At 35.3% G+C, this 15,076-nt stretch overlaps 13 protein-coding genes and 24 non-coding genes across 37 annotated transcripts; 28 read left to right on the plus strand and 9 right to left on the minus strand. All coding sequences in view use genetic code 5, as the record gives it.

Annotated features, from left to right (window-relative positions):
• Positions 1-1,141, plus strand: CYTB (cytochrome b). The gene has a single exon. A coding segment is annotated over exon 1 (1,141 nt).
• Position 1,142: 1 nt separating this feature from the next.
• On the minus strand, positions 1,143-1,207 carry KEF91_t01. The gene has a single exon. It is a non-coding gene; the product is annotated as a tRNA-Thr (tRNA).
• On the plus strand, positions 1,208-1,272 carry KEF91_t02. The gene has a single exon. It is a non-coding gene; the product is annotated as a tRNA-Pro (tRNA).
• On the plus strand, positions 1,273-2,119 carry KEF91_r02. The gene has a single exon. It is a non-coding gene; the product is annotated as a 12S ribosomal RNA (ribosomal RNA).
• Positions 2,120-2,182, plus strand: KEF91_t03. Its single transcript has one exon. It is a non-coding gene; the product is annotated as a tRNA-Phe (tRNA).
• A 3-nt stretch (positions 2,183-2,185) lies between these two features.
• Positions 2,186-2,257, plus strand: KEF91_t04. The gene has a single exon. It is a non-coding gene; the product is annotated as a tRNA-Val (tRNA).
• KEF91_r01 lies at positions 2,258-3,640 on the plus strand. The gene has a single exon. It is a non-coding gene; the product is annotated as a 16S ribosomal RNA (ribosomal RNA).
• Position 3,641: 1 nt separating this feature from the next.
• KEF91_t05 lies at positions 3,642-3,711 on the plus strand. Its single transcript has one exon. It is a non-coding gene; the product is annotated as a tRNA-Leu (tRNA).
• ND1 (NADH dehydrogenase subunit 1) lies at positions 3,712-4,656 on the plus strand. The gene has a single exon. It carries the CDS (start codon positions 3,712-3,714, stop codon positions 4,654-4,656), a length of 945 nt encoding a protein of 314 aa, NP_776274.1.
• Positions 4,657-4,719, plus strand: KEF91_t06. The gene has a single exon. It is a non-coding gene; the product is annotated as a tRNA-Ile (tRNA).
• KEF91_t07 lies at positions 4,720-4,786 on the plus strand. The gene has a single exon. It is a non-coding gene; the product is annotated as a tRNA-Met (tRNA).
• On the minus strand, positions 4,787-4,854 carry KEF91_t08. The gene has a single exon. It is a non-coding gene; the product is annotated as a tRNA-Gln (tRNA).
• Position 4,855: 1 nt separating this feature from the next.
• ND2 (NADH dehydrogenase subunit 2) lies at positions 4,856-5,896 on the plus strand. Its single transcript has one exon. The coding sequence runs from the start codon at positions 4,856-4,858 to the stop codon at positions 5,894-5,896; it is 1,041 nt and encodes a 346-aa protein (NP_776275.1).
• Positions 5,889-5,960, minus strand: KEF91_t09. Its single transcript has one exon. It is a non-coding gene; the product is annotated as a tRNA-Asn (tRNA).
• On the plus strand, positions 5,961-6,027 carry KEF91_t10. The gene has a single exon. It is a non-coding gene; the product is annotated as a tRNA-Trp (tRNA).
• Positions 6,026-6,088, minus strand: KEF91_t11. The gene has a single exon. It is a non-coding gene; the product is annotated as a tRNA-Ala (tRNA).
• Positions 6,089-6,147, minus strand: KEF91_t12. Its single transcript has one exon. It is a non-coding gene; the product is annotated as a tRNA-Cys (tRNA).
• Positions 6,148-6,212, minus strand: KEF91_t13. Its single transcript has one exon. It is a non-coding gene; the product is annotated as a tRNA-Tyr (tRNA).
• A 4-nt stretch (positions 6,213-6,216) lies between these two features.
• Positions 6,217-7,764, plus strand: COX1 (cytochrome c oxidase subunit I). Its single transcript has one exon. The coding sequence runs from the start codon at positions 6,217-6,219 to the stop codon at positions 7,762-7,764; it is 1,548 nt and encodes a 515-aa protein (NP_776276.1).
• Positions 7,762-7,832, minus strand: KEF91_t14. Its single transcript has one exon. It is a non-coding gene; the product is annotated as a tRNA-Ser (tRNA).
• An 8-nt stretch (positions 7,833-7,840) lies between these two features.
• KEF91_t15 lies at positions 7,841-7,903 on the plus strand. The gene has a single exon. It is a non-coding gene; the product is annotated as a tRNA-Asp (tRNA).
• A 3-nt stretch (positions 7,904-7,906) lies between these two features.
• Positions 7,907-8,597, plus strand: COX2 (cytochrome c oxidase subunit II). The gene has a single exon. A coding segment is annotated over exon 1 (691 nt).
• KEF91_t16 lies at positions 8,598-8,662 on the plus strand. Its single transcript has one exon. It is a non-coding gene; the product is annotated as a tRNA-Lys (tRNA).
• On the plus strand, positions 8,663-8,827 carry ATP8 (ATP synthase F0 subunit 8). The gene has a single exon. It carries the CDS (start codon positions 8,663-8,665, stop codon positions 8,825-8,827), a length of 165 nt encoding a protein of 54 aa, NP_776278.1.
• Positions 8,821-9,504, plus strand: ATP6 (ATP synthase F0 subunit 6). The gene has a single exon. It carries the CDS (start codon positions 8,821-8,823, stop codon positions 9,502-9,504), a length of 684 nt encoding a protein of 227 aa, NP_776279.1.
• On the plus strand, positions 9,504-10,292 carry COX3 (cytochrome c oxidase subunit III). Its single transcript has one exon. The coding sequence runs from the start codon at positions 9,504-9,506 to the stop codon at positions 10,290-10,292; it is 789 nt and encodes a 262-aa protein (NP_776280.1).
• On the plus strand, positions 10,293-10,646 carry ND3 (NADH dehydrogenase subunit 3). Its single transcript has one exon. The coding sequence runs from the start codon at positions 10,293-10,295 to the stop codon at positions 10,644-10,646; it is 354 nt and encodes a 117-aa protein (NP_776281.1).
• On the plus strand, positions 10,647-10,708 carry KEF91_t17. The gene has a single exon. It is a non-coding gene; the product is annotated as a tRNA-Arg (tRNA).
• Positions 10,709-10,711: 3 nt separating this feature from the next.
• Positions 10,712-10,987, plus strand: ND4L (NADH dehydrogenase subunit 4L). Its single transcript has one exon. The coding sequence runs from the start codon at positions 10,712-10,714 to the stop codon at positions 10,985-10,987; it is 276 nt and encodes a 91-aa protein (NP_776282.1).
• A 1-nt stretch (position 10,988) lies between these two features.
• Positions 10,989-12,347, plus strand: ND4 (NADH dehydrogenase subunit 4). The gene has a single exon. The coding sequence runs from the start codon at positions 10,989-10,991 to the stop codon at positions 12,345-12,347; it is 1,359 nt and encodes a 452-aa protein (NP_776283.1).
• Positions 12,348-12,414, plus strand: KEF91_t18. The gene has a single exon. It is a non-coding gene; the product is annotated as a tRNA-His (tRNA).
• On the plus strand, positions 12,415-12,481 carry KEF91_t19. The gene has a single exon. It is a non-coding gene; the product is annotated as a tRNA-Ser (tRNA).
• Positions 12,482-12,547, plus strand: KEF91_t20. The gene has a single exon. It is a non-coding gene; the product is annotated as a tRNA-Leu (tRNA).
• On the plus strand, positions 12,548-14,344 carry ND5 (NADH dehydrogenase subunit 5). Its single transcript has one exon. It carries the CDS (start codon positions 12,548-12,550, stop codon positions 14,342-14,344), a length of 1,797 nt encoding a protein of 598 aa, NP_776284.1.
• A 110-nt stretch (positions 14,345-14,454) lies between these two features.
• KEF91_t21 lies at positions 14,455-14,521 on the plus strand. Its single transcript has one exon. It is a non-coding gene; the product is annotated as a tRNA-Gly (tRNA).
• ND6 (NADH dehydrogenase subunit 6) lies at positions 14,503-15,006 on the minus strand. Its single transcript has one exon. It carries the CDS (start codon positions 15,004-15,006, stop codon positions 14,503-14,505), a length of 504 nt encoding a protein of 167 aa, NP_776285.1.
• Position 15,007: 1 nt separating this feature from the next.
• Positions 15,008-15,075, minus strand: KEF91_t22. Its single transcript has one exon. It is a non-coding gene; the product is annotated as a tRNA-Glu (tRNA).
• Position 15,076: the final 1 nt, after the last annotated feature.

Raw genomic sequence — 15,076 nt, forward strand, 5'->3', positions numbered from 1 at the left:
ATGTTTAGTCCATTGCGGAAACATCATCCGTTATTGAAGGTGGTTAATCATTCTCTTATTGATTTACCAGTCCCGAGTAATATTTCTGCTTGATGAAATTTTGGTTCTTTATTAGGGCTTTGCTTAATTAGTCAAATTTTAACAGGCTTGTTTTTGGCTATACATTATACGGCGGATGTAAATTTGGCTTTTTCTTCTGTCGCGCATATTTGTCGGGATGTAAATTATGGGTGGCTATTGCGTAACCTCCATGCTAATGGAGCTTCGTTTATATTTATTTGTTTGTACTTGCATATTGGACGAGGTTTGTATTACGGGTCCTATTTTTATATAGAGACTTGAAATATCGGTGTTGTGCTTTTACTCTTAACAATAGGTACTGCTTTTTTAGGGTATGTCTTGCCTTGGGGTCAAATGTCTTTTTGGGGAGCTACGGTAATCACTAATTTGGCTTCTGCGATCCCTTATTTAGGGTCTGAGTTAGTACAATGATTATGGGGGGGTTTTTCTGTTGATAATGCAACACTAACTCGATTTTTTGCATTTCACTTTTTCTTGCCTTTTATGATTGCTGGATTAGCTATTGTACATTTATTATTTTTACATCAAACAGGGGCCAATAATCCGACAGGTCTTGTTGGGGATATTGATAAAGTACCATTTCATACTTATTTTTCTTACAAAGACGTGGTGGGGTTTATCTTAATATTAACCGGGTTAATATTTGTTGTGTTGTTTTCTCCTAATCTTCTAACTGACCCGGAGAATTATATCCCTGCTAATCCTTTAGTTACGCCTGTTCATATTCAGCCAGAATGATACTTCTTGTTTGCATACGCAATTTTACGGTCTATTCCAAATAAGTTGGGGGGGGTTGTAGCTTTGGCTATATCTATTTTTGTTTTATTCTTCATGCCTTTTGTTCACTCAAGTCGGCAAGCAAGCCATGCATTCCGGCCTTTGTCCCAAATAGTTTTTTGATTAATAGTTGTGAATGTAATCTTATTAACTTGGCTTGGGGGGCAGCCTGTAGAATACCCATATATTTTTCTAGGTCAAGTGGCGTCTGTAGTTTATTTTACTAGAATCCTTTTATTGGTGCCTATCGTCGGGTATGTTGAAAATAAATTAATATTTAATTGTTTTACGTAGCTTAAAAGGAAAGCATCGGTCTTGTAAGTCGAAGATAATAATAGTATTCTAAAACTCAGAAAAGATAAAATTATCATTTTAAACTCCCAAAGTTTAGGTTTTAGCTTAAACTATTTTCTGTAGCAGATTTGATTCTGGTTTCTGTTATAGGTTGATTTTTGATGATACATGCTAACCGTGTGGGCTAGTGAGGAAGTGAATGTATAATAATTATAAATTATATATGTGTTTAAGCATAAGATTGATCGTTTGCTTTGATTTATCCACTCCATAAAGGTTATAGCAGTACTTAGTATTGGTAGGATGTGTAAGCATGCATCAGCATAAGTTTTTAGTATGTGGCAAAGATTGTGCCAGCCGCCGCGGTTACACCTGAACATAGTCTTATAACATTTTAAGATGTAATTTAGTTAATGATTTTTAAGGCATTTACAGAGGTGTGGTCGTATACTTTCTCTTTAGGGGGCTTGAATAGAAGTAGTTACACGGAATAAAGGAATAAACCAGGATTAGAGACCCTGCTATACTTTATTAGTTAATATGTGGTTAGTATAAATTATGTTTGAAAACCAAAGATTTTGGCAGTGGTTAAGGTCTGCCCAGAGGAGTTTGTTCTGTTAATTCGATAATCCGCGAGGATCTCACTTTAATTTGTAATACAGCTTATATACCGCCGTCGTCAGCCAATGTTATGAAAGAATAGGAATTGGCTAAAAGAGTAAATTCTTAACGTCAGGTCAGGGTGTAGCTAATGTTAGAGGTAAGAATGAATTACAATTATTTAATATTATCGGGAGTTATATATGTAATTATTAACTTAAGTTGGATTTGGTAGTAAATTGTTATTATAGTGAATAATTGATTGTAGCGCTTAAGTATGCACACACCGCCCGTCATTTTCCTGAAGCGATAAAGGAAAAAAGTCGTAACAAGGTAGGGCGTCTGGAAGGACTCCCTGGTAAATCAGGCATGTATAAGTTAATTAGACTATTACCTTGAAAAGGTAAATGTAAACGGTAAATATGTTTTTCTGCCAGGCGAACTAGAGCTTGACATAAGCGTTTCTTTTACACGGAAAAGATATTTGTGAATCAAATTAGTTTGAAATAACTTAGTTTGTGGTGTAGAATCGGAAATGAAAAACTTTAATTTAGGTGTAGGTGTGATCGATGAAGAATTTTAAGTACTGAAAAGGACTAAGTGAAATAAATGTAACTAGTTAATTAGACTAATAAGGTAATTCCTATTTCCTTTTGCATAATGATTTAATTAGTTTGGTACTAGCAATAATGCATGTTAGTTAACCCGAAACTAAACGATCTATTCTAGTTTTAGTAGAGTTGACTTAACTAATTTATGTTGCAATATAATTAGATAAAGTTAGGATAGAGGTGACATGCTAATCGTGTTTAGTTCTAGCTGGTTATTTATGAAATGGATAGGAGTTCAGTTTTATAGTTAAGTATAAAGTGCGTCATATCGGAATATGCTGATGTGTCAAAATGTAAACAAATATCTTCTATATATAAGTAGATAAATAGTTGTTAGTGGGCTTAAAAGCAGCCATCTTATGTAGAAAGCGTTATAGCTTGATAACACAATTTAATTATTATTTTAGTATGGTAGTAAATAACTCTTGTAGAGGATCTTATGTTAAAATGCGTAGATAGAGAAAAACTTAGACACGAGGTAAATTTTATGCTTGATAGGTATATACAAGAAAGTAGGACTATAAGAGTTAATCTGACATGAGAGTGTGGTTAAGTAAATTAATTAGGGAATAGGAACTCGGCAAATCTTAAGCTCGCCTGTTTAACAAAAACATCGCCTTCAGATTCAATATTGGAGGTCTGGTCTGCCCAGTGTAATTAATTAACGGCCGCGGTATTCTGACTGTGCAAAGGTAGCATAATCACTTGCCCTTTAAATGGGGGAATGTATGAATGATTAGACGAGGTTTTTACTGTCTCTTCCTTATAAATTGAGATTACAATACTTGTGAAAATGCGGGTGAGGTAATAAAGGACGAGAAGACCCTGTTGAGCTTTTAAGCTAAACTATAGTACAGGTTAAGTTAAGTAATAATTTACAATTAAAACGAGTAATTTTTTGTAGGCTTTTTGGCTGGGGTGGCAAGCAAAGATATTAAGCTTTGTTGTAGTATACATTTTGTATTTCTAGATAATATGTATCTATAAATAATTAAATTGATCCGTTAAAAATAGAACGATTAAAAGAATAAGTTACCACAGGGATAACAGCGTAATTCTTTTTGAGAGCTCGAATTGACAAAGGAGTTTGCGACCTCGATGTTGGATCAAGATTCCTAGCGGTGTAGCAGCTGTTACGGGTTTGCCTGTTCGGCGATTAATATCTTACGTGATCTGAGTTCAGACCGTCGTAAGACAGGTTAGATTCTATCCTTAGGTTTATGCATTTAGTACGAAAGGACCAATGGCATGTAATTTTAAGTTTTTACTAAATTATAACTAAAATAGCAAAGTAGTATTGCATAAGGCCTAAGCCCTTCCGTCATAGGTGCAAGTCCTATTTTTAGTGGTGTTTTATTTAAGTGTTTTACATGCGTTTTTATATTTTATTCCTGTTTTATTAGCCGTTGCATTTTTAACTTTAACAGAACGTAAGATTATTGGTTATGTTCAGTTGCGAAAAGGGCCTAATGTTGTTGGACCGTATGGGCTTTTACAACCAATTGCAGATGGGGTGAAGCTATTTATCAAAGAGCCAATCAAGCCGGCCTCATCAAATCCATGGGTTTTTTTCTTTGCCCCGATGTTAGCTTTAATTTTAGCTTTTTTGCTTTGGATACCGGTACCAATTATAGATGCTTTTATTGAGTTGAATTTTGCTGTTTTATTTGTTCTAGCAATCTCAAGTTTATCGGTGTACTCTATTATAGCTTCTGGATGATCCTCTAATTCAAAGTACGCTTTATTAGGGGCCTTGCGAGCTGTCGCCCAGATGGTCTCTTATGAAGTAAGTTTAGGATTAATTATTTTAAGTTTAGTTTGCCTGGTTGGGGGTTTCAATTTAAGTCAGTTTTCTTGTGCGCAGGAAGATACAGTTTTGTTACTTAGTTGTTGACCTCTAGGCATTATATGGTTTGTGTCTACTGTTGCTGAAACAAACCGATCGCCATTTGATTTAACAGAGGGGGAGTCTGAGCTAGTATCAGGTTTTAATGTAGAGTATTCGGGGGGCCCGTTTGCATTATTCTTTTTGGCTGAGTATGCTAACATTTTGTTTATAAACGCTCTTTCCGTTGTTCTTTTCTTATCAGCTCATTTTACTTTATTAGATATATCGTTTAAGGTTGGTATTTTGGCTGGGTTATACGTTTGGTTTCGGGCTTCATACCCCCGGTTTCGGTATGACCAGTTAATACATTTGGCTTGAAAAAGATTTTTACCTATAAGTCTTGGGTTGTTAATATTAAACTTCAGACTACCTTTGATTTTTTCGGGAGTCGGGGGAAATATATAGAAAAATGTAGTTTAAATTAAAACCCTGCTTTGATAGGGCAGAAATGCAGCGGTGTCATTTTTAGTTAGAGTAAGCTAATTAGGCTATTGGGCCCATACCCCAACAGTGTTGGTAAATCCATCCTCTACCATGAGAAAGCAAGATTTGCACTGGCATTAGTAGACTCAAAATCTAATGTGTTACTTACACTATTTCTCATATGAGTCCCTATATTTCCCCATTGTTTGGTCTTGCAATAGGTAGAAGAGTCTTACTTATTTCATCTTCTACTCATTGAGTTTTTGTATGGCTAGGGTTAGAGTTAGGTACATTAGCATTTATCCCTATATTAGCTTGGTGGCATTCGTCGCTGGAGGTTGAAGCAACTGTAAAGTACTTCATTATTCAGGCGATAGCGGCTGCAGTGTTTTTTTTTGGGGGGTTAGTAATAACAAGTACTGAATATATTAGTGGGTTAAGTCAGTTTGTAGGGAATTTTGGTGAGGTCTTGATTATATTTTCTATTATTATAAAGCTGGGGCTAGTGCCATTTCATTACTGGGTGGTGGATGTAGTTCAAGGTCTAAATTACTTGCCCGGAATGGTCTTGTTAACATGACAGAAAGTACCGGGTTTAATGGTTTTAGTCCAATTAGTATCAATACAGAATGGGCTTATTTTGCTCATCTTTGGGGCATTATCTGCTTTTTGGGGTGGGTTAGGAGGTTTGGGCCAGACACAAATGCGGAAATTACTAGCGTTCTCTTCAATTGCCCATTTAGGGTGATTGGTGTCTGGGTGTGTCGTGGGGACAATATTGGGTAGAATATATTTTATCTTATATGTAGTGCTTTCAATTCCTGTATTTGTGTTTTTATATATTTTAAATAATACTCATTTAAATCAAGTGCGAGCAAGATTAGTAAGAAATCCTGTTGCTGCTATAGTTGTTGGAGTGGGGTTTTTGTCATTAGCGGGGTTACCCCCTTTTATAGGATTTTTTGGTAAGTGGTTAGTGCTAACTTGATTACTTAATAATTTTCTGGTGGGGGGTGCAGTAGCGTTAGTAGTCGGGGCTTTAGTTAGTTTATTCTATTATTTACGAGTAAGATATATATGCATGGTAATTTTAGGGCCACAGCAGATTATGGTAAGATTAAGCTGACGAAAAGGATTTATGGGTAGTTTGTTAGGGGGGTTAGTAGTGTTAAACTTGTTAGGATTGCTATTGGTAGGAGGCATTAGCTCATTATCTAAATAGGCAATACTTGCATCTTTGGATTAACAGTCCAATGCTTTAAAAGAATATTATAAGCTACTATTTAAAGGAGTTAGGTTAAATCAGAGACCTTTAGCCTTCAAAGCTGACAGTGGAGGGTAATCCAATCCTTAAAATCTGAGGAATCCACATTGTTTGAGTGCAAGTCAAATAGTTTAATTAACTTAAGATTTTAGGCTTTAAAAAGCTAAAGCTTTTATTTTTTGGGTTGCAACCAAAATTTTGGTAAAGCCTAGTAAAAGAGATATAATCCCATAAATAGAGCTACAATCTATCGCTTTTGATCGGCCATTTTACTAATTATGTACGCTACTCGGTGGTTATTTTCTACTAATCATAAAGATATTGGAACTTTGTACTTTATTTTTGGTGCTTGGGCTGCTATAGTTGGAACAGCTATGAGCTTATTGATTCGGGCAGAACTTTCGCAGCCAGGTGCACTTTTGGGTGATGATCATTTGTATAATGTAATTGTTACAGCGCATGCATTTGTAATAATTTTTTTTATAGTAATGCCTGTTATGATTGGGGGGTTTGGAAATTGGTTGGTGCCTATAATAATTGGGGCTCCAGATATAGCTTTTCCTCGTATAAATAATATAAGTTTTTGAATATTACCACCGTCTTTTTCTTTACTGTTGGCTTCATCTGCTGTTGAGGCAGGGGTAGGAACAGGATGAACTGTCTATCCCCCCTTATCAAGTAATATTGCTCATGCAGGGGCGTCAGTAGATTTGGCTATTTTTTCTTTGCATTTGGCAGGGGTATCATCAATTTTGGGGGCAATCAATTTTATTACGACGATCCATAATATGCGTGCTAGAATTGAGTGGAATCGTGTCCCATTGTTTGTATGATCTATTTGGGTGACTGCTTATTTACTACTTTTATCTTTACCTGTTCTTGCTGGGGCAATTACTATGCTATTAACAGATCGTAATATTAATACGACTTTTTTTGACCCTTCTGGTGGTGGTGATCCAATTTTATATGAGCATCTATTCTGATTTTTTGGTCATCCTGAGGTATATATTTTGATTTTGCCTGGGTTTGGTATAATTTCTCATATTATCATTCATTATGCAGGGAAGTTACGGTCATTTGGTTATTTAGGAATGACGTGAGCAATATTCACAATTGGTTTATTAGGGTTTTGAGTTTGAGCACATCATATATTTACTGTAGGGATAGATGTGGATACTCGTAGCTATTTTACAGCTGCTACGATAGTAATTGCTGTACCAACAGGAATTAAAGTGTTTAGTTGGTTAGCTACACTAGCTGGGTCAAAACAGTTAAAATGAGAAACGCCGTTGCTTTGGGCATTAGGGTTTATCTTTCTTTTCACGGTGGGAGGGTTAACAGGAATTGTTTTAGCTAATTCTTCGTTGGACATTGTTCTTCATGACACTTATTATGTTGTTGCTCATTTTCATTATGTTTTATCGATAGGGGCAGTATTTTCTATTTTGGGGGGATTTACATATTGGTTTCCTTTATTTACGGGATTTACTTTACAGGAAGCCTGAACTAAAATTCATTTTTTTGTTATGTTCACGGGGGTAAATTTAACTTTTTTCCCTCAACATTTTTTAGGATTAGCAGGAATACCTCGACGGTATTCAGATTATCCAGATGCTTACACAATTTGAAATGTAATTTCATCTTTAGGTTCTATTATTTCTTTAGGGTCAGTAATTTTCTTTTTATTTATCTTATGGGAGGGGTTTTCTGCGCAACGTAAGGCAGTGCCCGCAAGTCATACATCACATTCTGCTGAGTGGTTAATAGGGTGTCCTCCGCTGTTTCATACACATGAAGAACTTCCTTTTATTTCTAAGAAATTTTAGAAATAAAAGGTAATTTATCCCTTTGTCTATTGGTTTCAAGCCAATCGCATATACTCTGCCATATTTCCTTTGTTTAGAGGTGTTAGGTTAATCAAACTTATAGTTTGTCATATTATAAATCCTAAAATTTTAGGGCAGCTCGATGGCAACTCCTGCACAGTTAGGATTAATAGATGCGGCTTCGCCCGTAATGGAAGAAATAATTTATTTTCATGACCATGTAATGTTGGTTTTAATTCTAATTACATGTTTGATCTTTTATAGGATACTAGTGCTTATATTTTCTAAATATATTTATCGGTTTTTAACTGATGGGCATGTAATCGAGACGGTATGAACTGTAATTCCGGCAATTATTTTAGTTGTAGTTGCATTACCCTCTTTAAAGTTACTTTATTTAACGGATGAGTTAGATAACCCACAATTAACGATTAAGAGTGTTGGGCATCAATGGTATTGGAGCTATGAGTACACAGATTATTATGATATTGAATTTGATTCATATATACTTCCTATTGGTGATTTAGTGGGTGGGGATGCCCGGTTATTGGAGGTAGATAATCGTGTTGTGCTTCCTGTTGATACTTCTGTACGAGTACTAGTGACTGCTGCTGATGTAATTCATGCTTGAACTGTGCCTGCGTTAGGTTTAAAGATAGATGCTGTACCTGGGCGGTTGAATCAATTAGCACTGCAGTGTAGCCGTGTTGGGACTTTTTATGGTCAATGTTCTGAAATTTGTGGGGCTAATCATAGTTTTATACCTATTGTAATTGAAGCTGTTCCTGTTGATGTCTTTGAAAGTTGATGTGATGGAATACTAGATTCTGATTCATTAAGTAGCTTAAATGAAAGCGCTAATCTTTTAAGTTAGTGATAAGTAATAACTTTTTAATGGATGCCACAATTAAACCCAATCCCTTGGGTATTTCTTTTTGCTTTGGCGTGAGGTGTTTTGATTTTTTGGGGATTACATAAGTTTACGAATGTTATTAATCCAATTATAGAAATGGATAATGAAAATGTGGGAGGTGACCAAAAGGAATATTTATGACCATGGTAGGAAGTTTGTTTAGTCAGTTTGATTCGCCTTGACTATTTAACATCCCTTTAGTTATTCTAGCTATATTAATTCCTTGAAAGTTATTTATTACAAGCGGTTCAGGATGAGTGGGGACGCGGTCTGAGATACTAATAAGCCAGTTGACTAACACGTTAATAGGTCAAGTTATACAACCACTAAATAAAAAGGGGTTTAGTTGAGCAGTCTTATTTTCTAGTTTAATGCTAATATTAATAACTTTAAATGTGATTGGGTTGTTCCCGTACACTTTTACCCCTACAACTCAATTATCAATAAATTTAGGATTAGCTGTGCCATTATGGTTGGGAACGGTAATTTATGGTTTTCGTAATCATCCTACTATTGCTCTTGCACATTTATGTCCAGAGGGGGCGCCTAATTTACTAATCCCTGTATTAGTGGTCGTGGAAACATTAAGAATTTTTATGCGCCCTTTAGCCTTAGGGTTACGGTTAACAGCAAATTTAACAGCTGGGCACTTATTAATGCATTTAATTTCTTCAGCAGTCTTAGGACTGATAGAGTTGTCAGGAGTGTTAAGTGTTATTACTTTGGTATTGCTTGTATTTTTAACAATGTTAGAAATTGCAGTGGCTTTGATTCAAGGTTATGTTTTTGCAATTTTGGTAACATTATATCTAGATGAAAATCTTTAATGGCAGGTTATCAAGTACACCCATGACATTTAGTAGAACCAAGTCCCTGGCCTTTAGTAGGAGGCTCGGCGGCGTTTACATTAACAGTTGGGTTAGTTATATGATTTCATTATAATTCTACTGTACTTCTAGTCTTAGGGCTTATGTTAGTAGTAGTTACTATAGTTCAGTGATGGCGAGATGTAATTCGTGAAGCAACGTTTCAAGGTTGTCATACGTCTTATGTACTCGCCGGGCTACGGCGGGGAATAGTGTTATTTATTATTTCTGAAGTCTTTTTTTTCCTTGCGTTCTTTTGGGCATTTTTTCATAGTAGTTTAGCGCCAACTGTCGAGTTAGGTGTAACTTGACCTCCAGTTGGGATTCACCCTTTAAATGCATTTGCTGTGCCACTATTAAACACCGCAGTACTACTGAGATCAGGGGTAACTGTAACGTGAGCACATCATGCTTTGATAGAGGGAAAACGTATGGAGGCAATTCAAGCATTAATGTTTACTGTAATACTGGGGTTATATTTTACTGCTCTTCAGGCGTGGGAATATTATGAGGCGCCGTTTACTATTGCTGATGGTGTTTATGGGTCTACATTTTTTGTAGCAACGGGGTTTCATGGATTGCATGTAATTATCGGGTCCACATTCTTAATTGTGTGTTTAGGGCGGCAGGTGGTATATCATTATACATCTTCACATCATTTTGGTTTTGAAGCAGCAGCTTGATACTGGCATTTTGTAGATGTGGTATGATTATTCTTGTATGTTTGTATTTATTGGTGAGGGTCCTAAATGTTATCATTAAGCTACCTTGTTGGTATTGCAAGTGCTTTAGTTTTTTTATTATTATTAGTAGGGTTAGGCTTGCCGAGCATTTATCCTGACAACGAAAAGCTTTCGGCTTATGAATGTGGATTTGACCCCATAGGAAGTGCTCGACTACCTTTTTCACTTCGGTTCTTTTTAGTTGCGATTTTATTTTTATTATTTGATTTAGAAATTGCCTTAATTTTGCCATACCCTATAGGTTTGCTTTATAGTAATCATATTTTTTTTAATTATTGGTTGGTTATACTATTAATTATTGTTTTAACTTTCGGTTTAATGTATGAATGATTAAAAGGGGGTTTAGAGTGAATAGAATAAAACAGGTAGTTTATAAAAACATTTGGTTTCGGCCCATAAGTTATCATTGATGATTCTGTTTTGTTGTGTTAATTATAGCTTTAGTTTTTTGTATCGCTCTTTTGGGTTTAAGACTAACACAAACGCACTTATTATCGGTTTTATTATGTTTAGAAATAATAATAGTAGCACTCTATTTGGGGTTGGGACTAATATCTCTTTCCGGTTTAAATTATTCTTTAATAGTTGCTTTAGTGTTGTTAACATTTAGTGCTTGTGAGGCAAGTTCAGGCTTAGCTTTACTAGTTTTAATCTCTCGGAGTCACGGAAGAGATTTATTGAAGTCATTTAATTTGTCTTAAAATGTACCATTTGATCTTAGGTTATGTAGGATTGGTATTAAGTGTTTGTATTTGTTATCAGAAAAATGTATGACGGATTGCACAACTTGGCAGTCTGTTAATAATTGTGCCAGTATTAAATTTATTAAATTTGAATATATTTATTTCTGGTATCAGCGGTGCACTAACTAGTGATTTTATGTCGGTTGCATTAGTAATTTTAAGAGTTTGATTATTGCCTTTGATATTAATTGCAAGCCAACAACATATGGCGAAGGATACTGGGCTGTATCAACGTATTTTTATTATTTGTCAAGTAATTCTAATAAGAGCATTGGTGCTGGCTTTTTTAGCAAGCCATCTATTATTATTTTATATTGCTTTTGAGTCTACGTTGTTGCCTACATTGATATTGATTACTCGTTGGGGAGCACAAAAAGAGCGTTATCAAGCAGGAACATATTTTATATTCTATACAATGGTTGGGTCATTACCTCTTCTTATTTGTCTTGTAGGCCAATATAAAATAATAGGGAGTTTATCATTAGACTTGATTTTGGGGGGGATATATAAGGGTGAATATTTTACTAATCTTTGGTGATTAGGGTGTATTTTAGCATTTTTAGTGAAATTGCCTTTGTATGGGGGTCATCTTTGGTTGCCTAAGGCACACGTGGAGGCACCAATTGCTGGGTCTATAGTTTTGGCGGGGGTATTACTTAAACTAGGGGGTTATGGCTTAATACGAATTAGCTATGCTTGAGGGGCTAGCGCTTTATTGTCTGGGGAGGTGGTTTTTGCCCTTGCTTTATGAGGAATGGTAGTAATGGGGGCTATTTGCTTGCGGCAAACGGATTTAAAGTCCTTAATTGCTTACTCATCAGTTGGGCATATAGCTTTAGTAGTTGGTGGTATCATAACAGGTACTACTTGAGGTTACAACGGGGCAATAATTTTAATAATTGCTCATGGGTTAGTATCATCTTGTTTATTTTCTTTAGCAAATTACTGATATGAACGTAGACATAGACGAAATCTTTTAGGATCGCGGGGAATAATTATTTTGTTTCCACTAATAGGGGCAGGTTGATTTATTGCTAGTTTGATAAATTTAGCTTTGCCCCCGACAATTAATCTCTTTGGTGAGCTAGTGGCTATAGTAGCTGTATATAATTGAAGCATGTTTAGAGTTATTTTTATAGGGGTGGGGGCAGTTTTAACGGCTGCTTACTCTTTGTACATGTTTGGCATATCTCAGTGAGGGGAAGTGTTGGAAAATTATAAAAATTTACATGTTATAACTAGTCGAGAGTACTTACTTTTAATAATACATTTAGTTCCTGCAGCGTATCTAATTTTTAATTTAGGGCTGATGTTTTAGTTAATCTAGTTTAATTAGAATTCTAAGTTGTGGTCTTAGGGGAGGGTAAAATAGTACTCGGTTAGCTGATACTATATGGTTTACAATCATGTTGCTACCATGATTTATTAAAGTTCAATTCTTTAATAGTGTCAACTCAATTAGTATAAATAATACGTCGATTTTAGGGGTCGAAGATTAAAGAAGACTTTAATTGAGTGATGGTAGGAATATGTGGTATATTGGGCTTAGTGTCTTTATTAATTATAGGAATTTTTTTATTTGATAAAACTAAAGAGAATCTTGCTCAGGCGATTAAATATAGTGGGTTTATAAATTTACTTCTTTTAACATTAATAGTAGTAAGTGAAGAAAATGAAATATTATTAATAAAGTGGGAGTGAGTAAAACTGGGAGGATATAGATTATCAATCAGTTTTCGTTATGATATATACACTTGTTCATTCTTTGTAGTTGCGTTATACGTAACTTGAAATATCTTAATTTTTTCGTTTTATTATATATCCACAGACCCCCGAGTGGACTTGTTTTGTAAATATTTGGGTTTATTTTTAATTGCTATACTTTTACTGGTTAGTGCTGAGGGTTTTTTCCAACTCTTAATTGGCTGGGAGGGAGTAGGGATTATGTCTTATTTGTTGATTAGCTGGTGGTATGCCCGAAGTGACGCGAATACAGCGGCGCTACAGGCTATCTTTTACAACCGTATTGGGGATATTGGACTTGTAATCATACTTGTTTGGAGACTAATAAATACCTCTGATTGAACTTTCACCTCTTTATATGCATTAGATATGTTTAATGTTTTTCTTGTAGTTGGTGTTGTTCTTGCAGCTATGGGTAAGTCTGCTCAGTTAGGTTTACATCCTTGATTACCCGCTGCTATAGAGGGGCCTACACCAGTATCGTCCTTACTACATTCTAGCACAATAGTAGTGGCGGGGGTGTTTTTATTGATCCGGTTTAGCCCCATTATTTTAATAAACAGTTATGCTCAGGCGGGGGTGTTTTTACTGGGGACGATGACTACATTATTTTCTGCTATTTGTGCTCTTGCACAGAATGATATAAAAAAGGTAGTTGCGTATTCAACTGCAAGTCAATTAGGTTTAATAGTGACAGCTGTTGGTGTTGGTGTGCCTCAGTTAGCATTTTTACACATCTGCATGCATGCATTTTTTAAAGCTATGCTGTTTATATGTTCTGGGGGATATATTCATGGCTTGCAAAATGAACAAGACATCCGTAAAATGGGGGGATTTTTATTTGCTACGCCTATTACTAGAAGTTGTTTATTTATTGGTAGTGCTGCGTTAATAGGAACCCCCTTTCTAGCGGGGTTTTTTTCTAAAGACCCAATTATTGAAGCGATTAATATTAGAAATATGAATAGTTGAGCTATCGGTCTTGTGCTTGTAGCAACTAGATTTACAGCTGTATATAGTTTTCGGTTAATATTCATAGGGGTTGGTTCGGCTAGTCGGATATTTACTTTACAACCAATAAATGAAGAGTATAATAATTTAGTTGGGCCGCTACAACGATTGTGTTATGGTAGAATTGTGGCGGGGGTGGTATTTATTTATTTTTTAATTCCATATCAAGTAAGAATTTTGTCTTTACCTTTTACGTTAAAATTAGCAGCGATTATGGTGACTGCTGTTGGGGGATTAGTTTCTTGAGATGTTGTTAAACTATTACATACAAGAGAGGGCACAGTTAATGTAAATTATTTATCTTTTGAGGCACAAGTTGGATTTTATTCTCACATCATGCATAAAATTATACCGAAGGTTTGAATAACTTTAGGAGAAAATTATCAAATACAAATAATTGATCGTGGGTGGGCTGAATTGACTTTACCTCAGGGATTCGGGCAAAATTATAAACTTCTGGCAGATAACATTAACCAGACGCAAACAGCGTTGGTGAAAATATACATTGCTATTATAATGCTTATTTTAATAATGATATTAATATTAATTGCTTTAAGTTAATAGTGTAGGCATTTAATGCTTTAACAATAATAACCCTGTAAAGTCCCTAATTGGCGTGCTGGCGGTGGGTTGGGCTTTGCTGTTCTCTCCAAAAGAAAAGAAAAGGACATATTCATTTAGTAAAAAAATTATTTTAGACTTCCAATCTGAGGGTCCGTCTAATTGGCGGGATGAATAAATCATTTTGTTGCTGTTTGCCGGTGCGAGACAAGCTCTAGGATAGAGAATAGAAGTACTGTGAGAATTACTGTTGCAAAAATAAATGTCGCTGTCCCGCGTTCATAAATATCGTATAATAAATAACTAGGTTCTGATGAATATAATAATCAGGTTTTAGTTTCACAAAAGGTCTCAATAGAGGGTATTATAATTATAATGATTAGAATTGTCCCAAGTGCAGCGGTTAGGATTGTTGTAGTTATACTAACTGGCAATGGTATTAGGTCTGCTGAATAGGCTGTTCTATAAATAAAAACGACTAGTATTCCCCCCAAATAAATTAATATCAAAATAATTGCTGGGAAGATCACGTTTATACTAAGTATAAGAATAGAGGCTAGAAGTGCAAGCCATGCAGTCGCAAGAGCCCCGTAATAAGGTGAGGGTGCACGGATTACCATTATAGTAGCTAGAAGAATAGTAAAAATTAGTAATAATTGCATTAATTTTTGCTTGTATCAAGAATTTAAGCATGAAAAGCTTATGTTATAGTATAATTTAACTACAAAAATT

The sequence above is a fragment of the mitochondrial genome of Branchiostoma belcheri (assembly GCF_001625305.1).
Source record: "Branchiostoma belcheri mitochondrion, complete genome".
In the NCBI taxonomy this organism is placed as follows: Eukaryota; Metazoa; Chordata; class Leptocardii; order Amphioxiformes; family Branchiostomatidae; genus Branchiostoma; species Branchiostoma belcheri.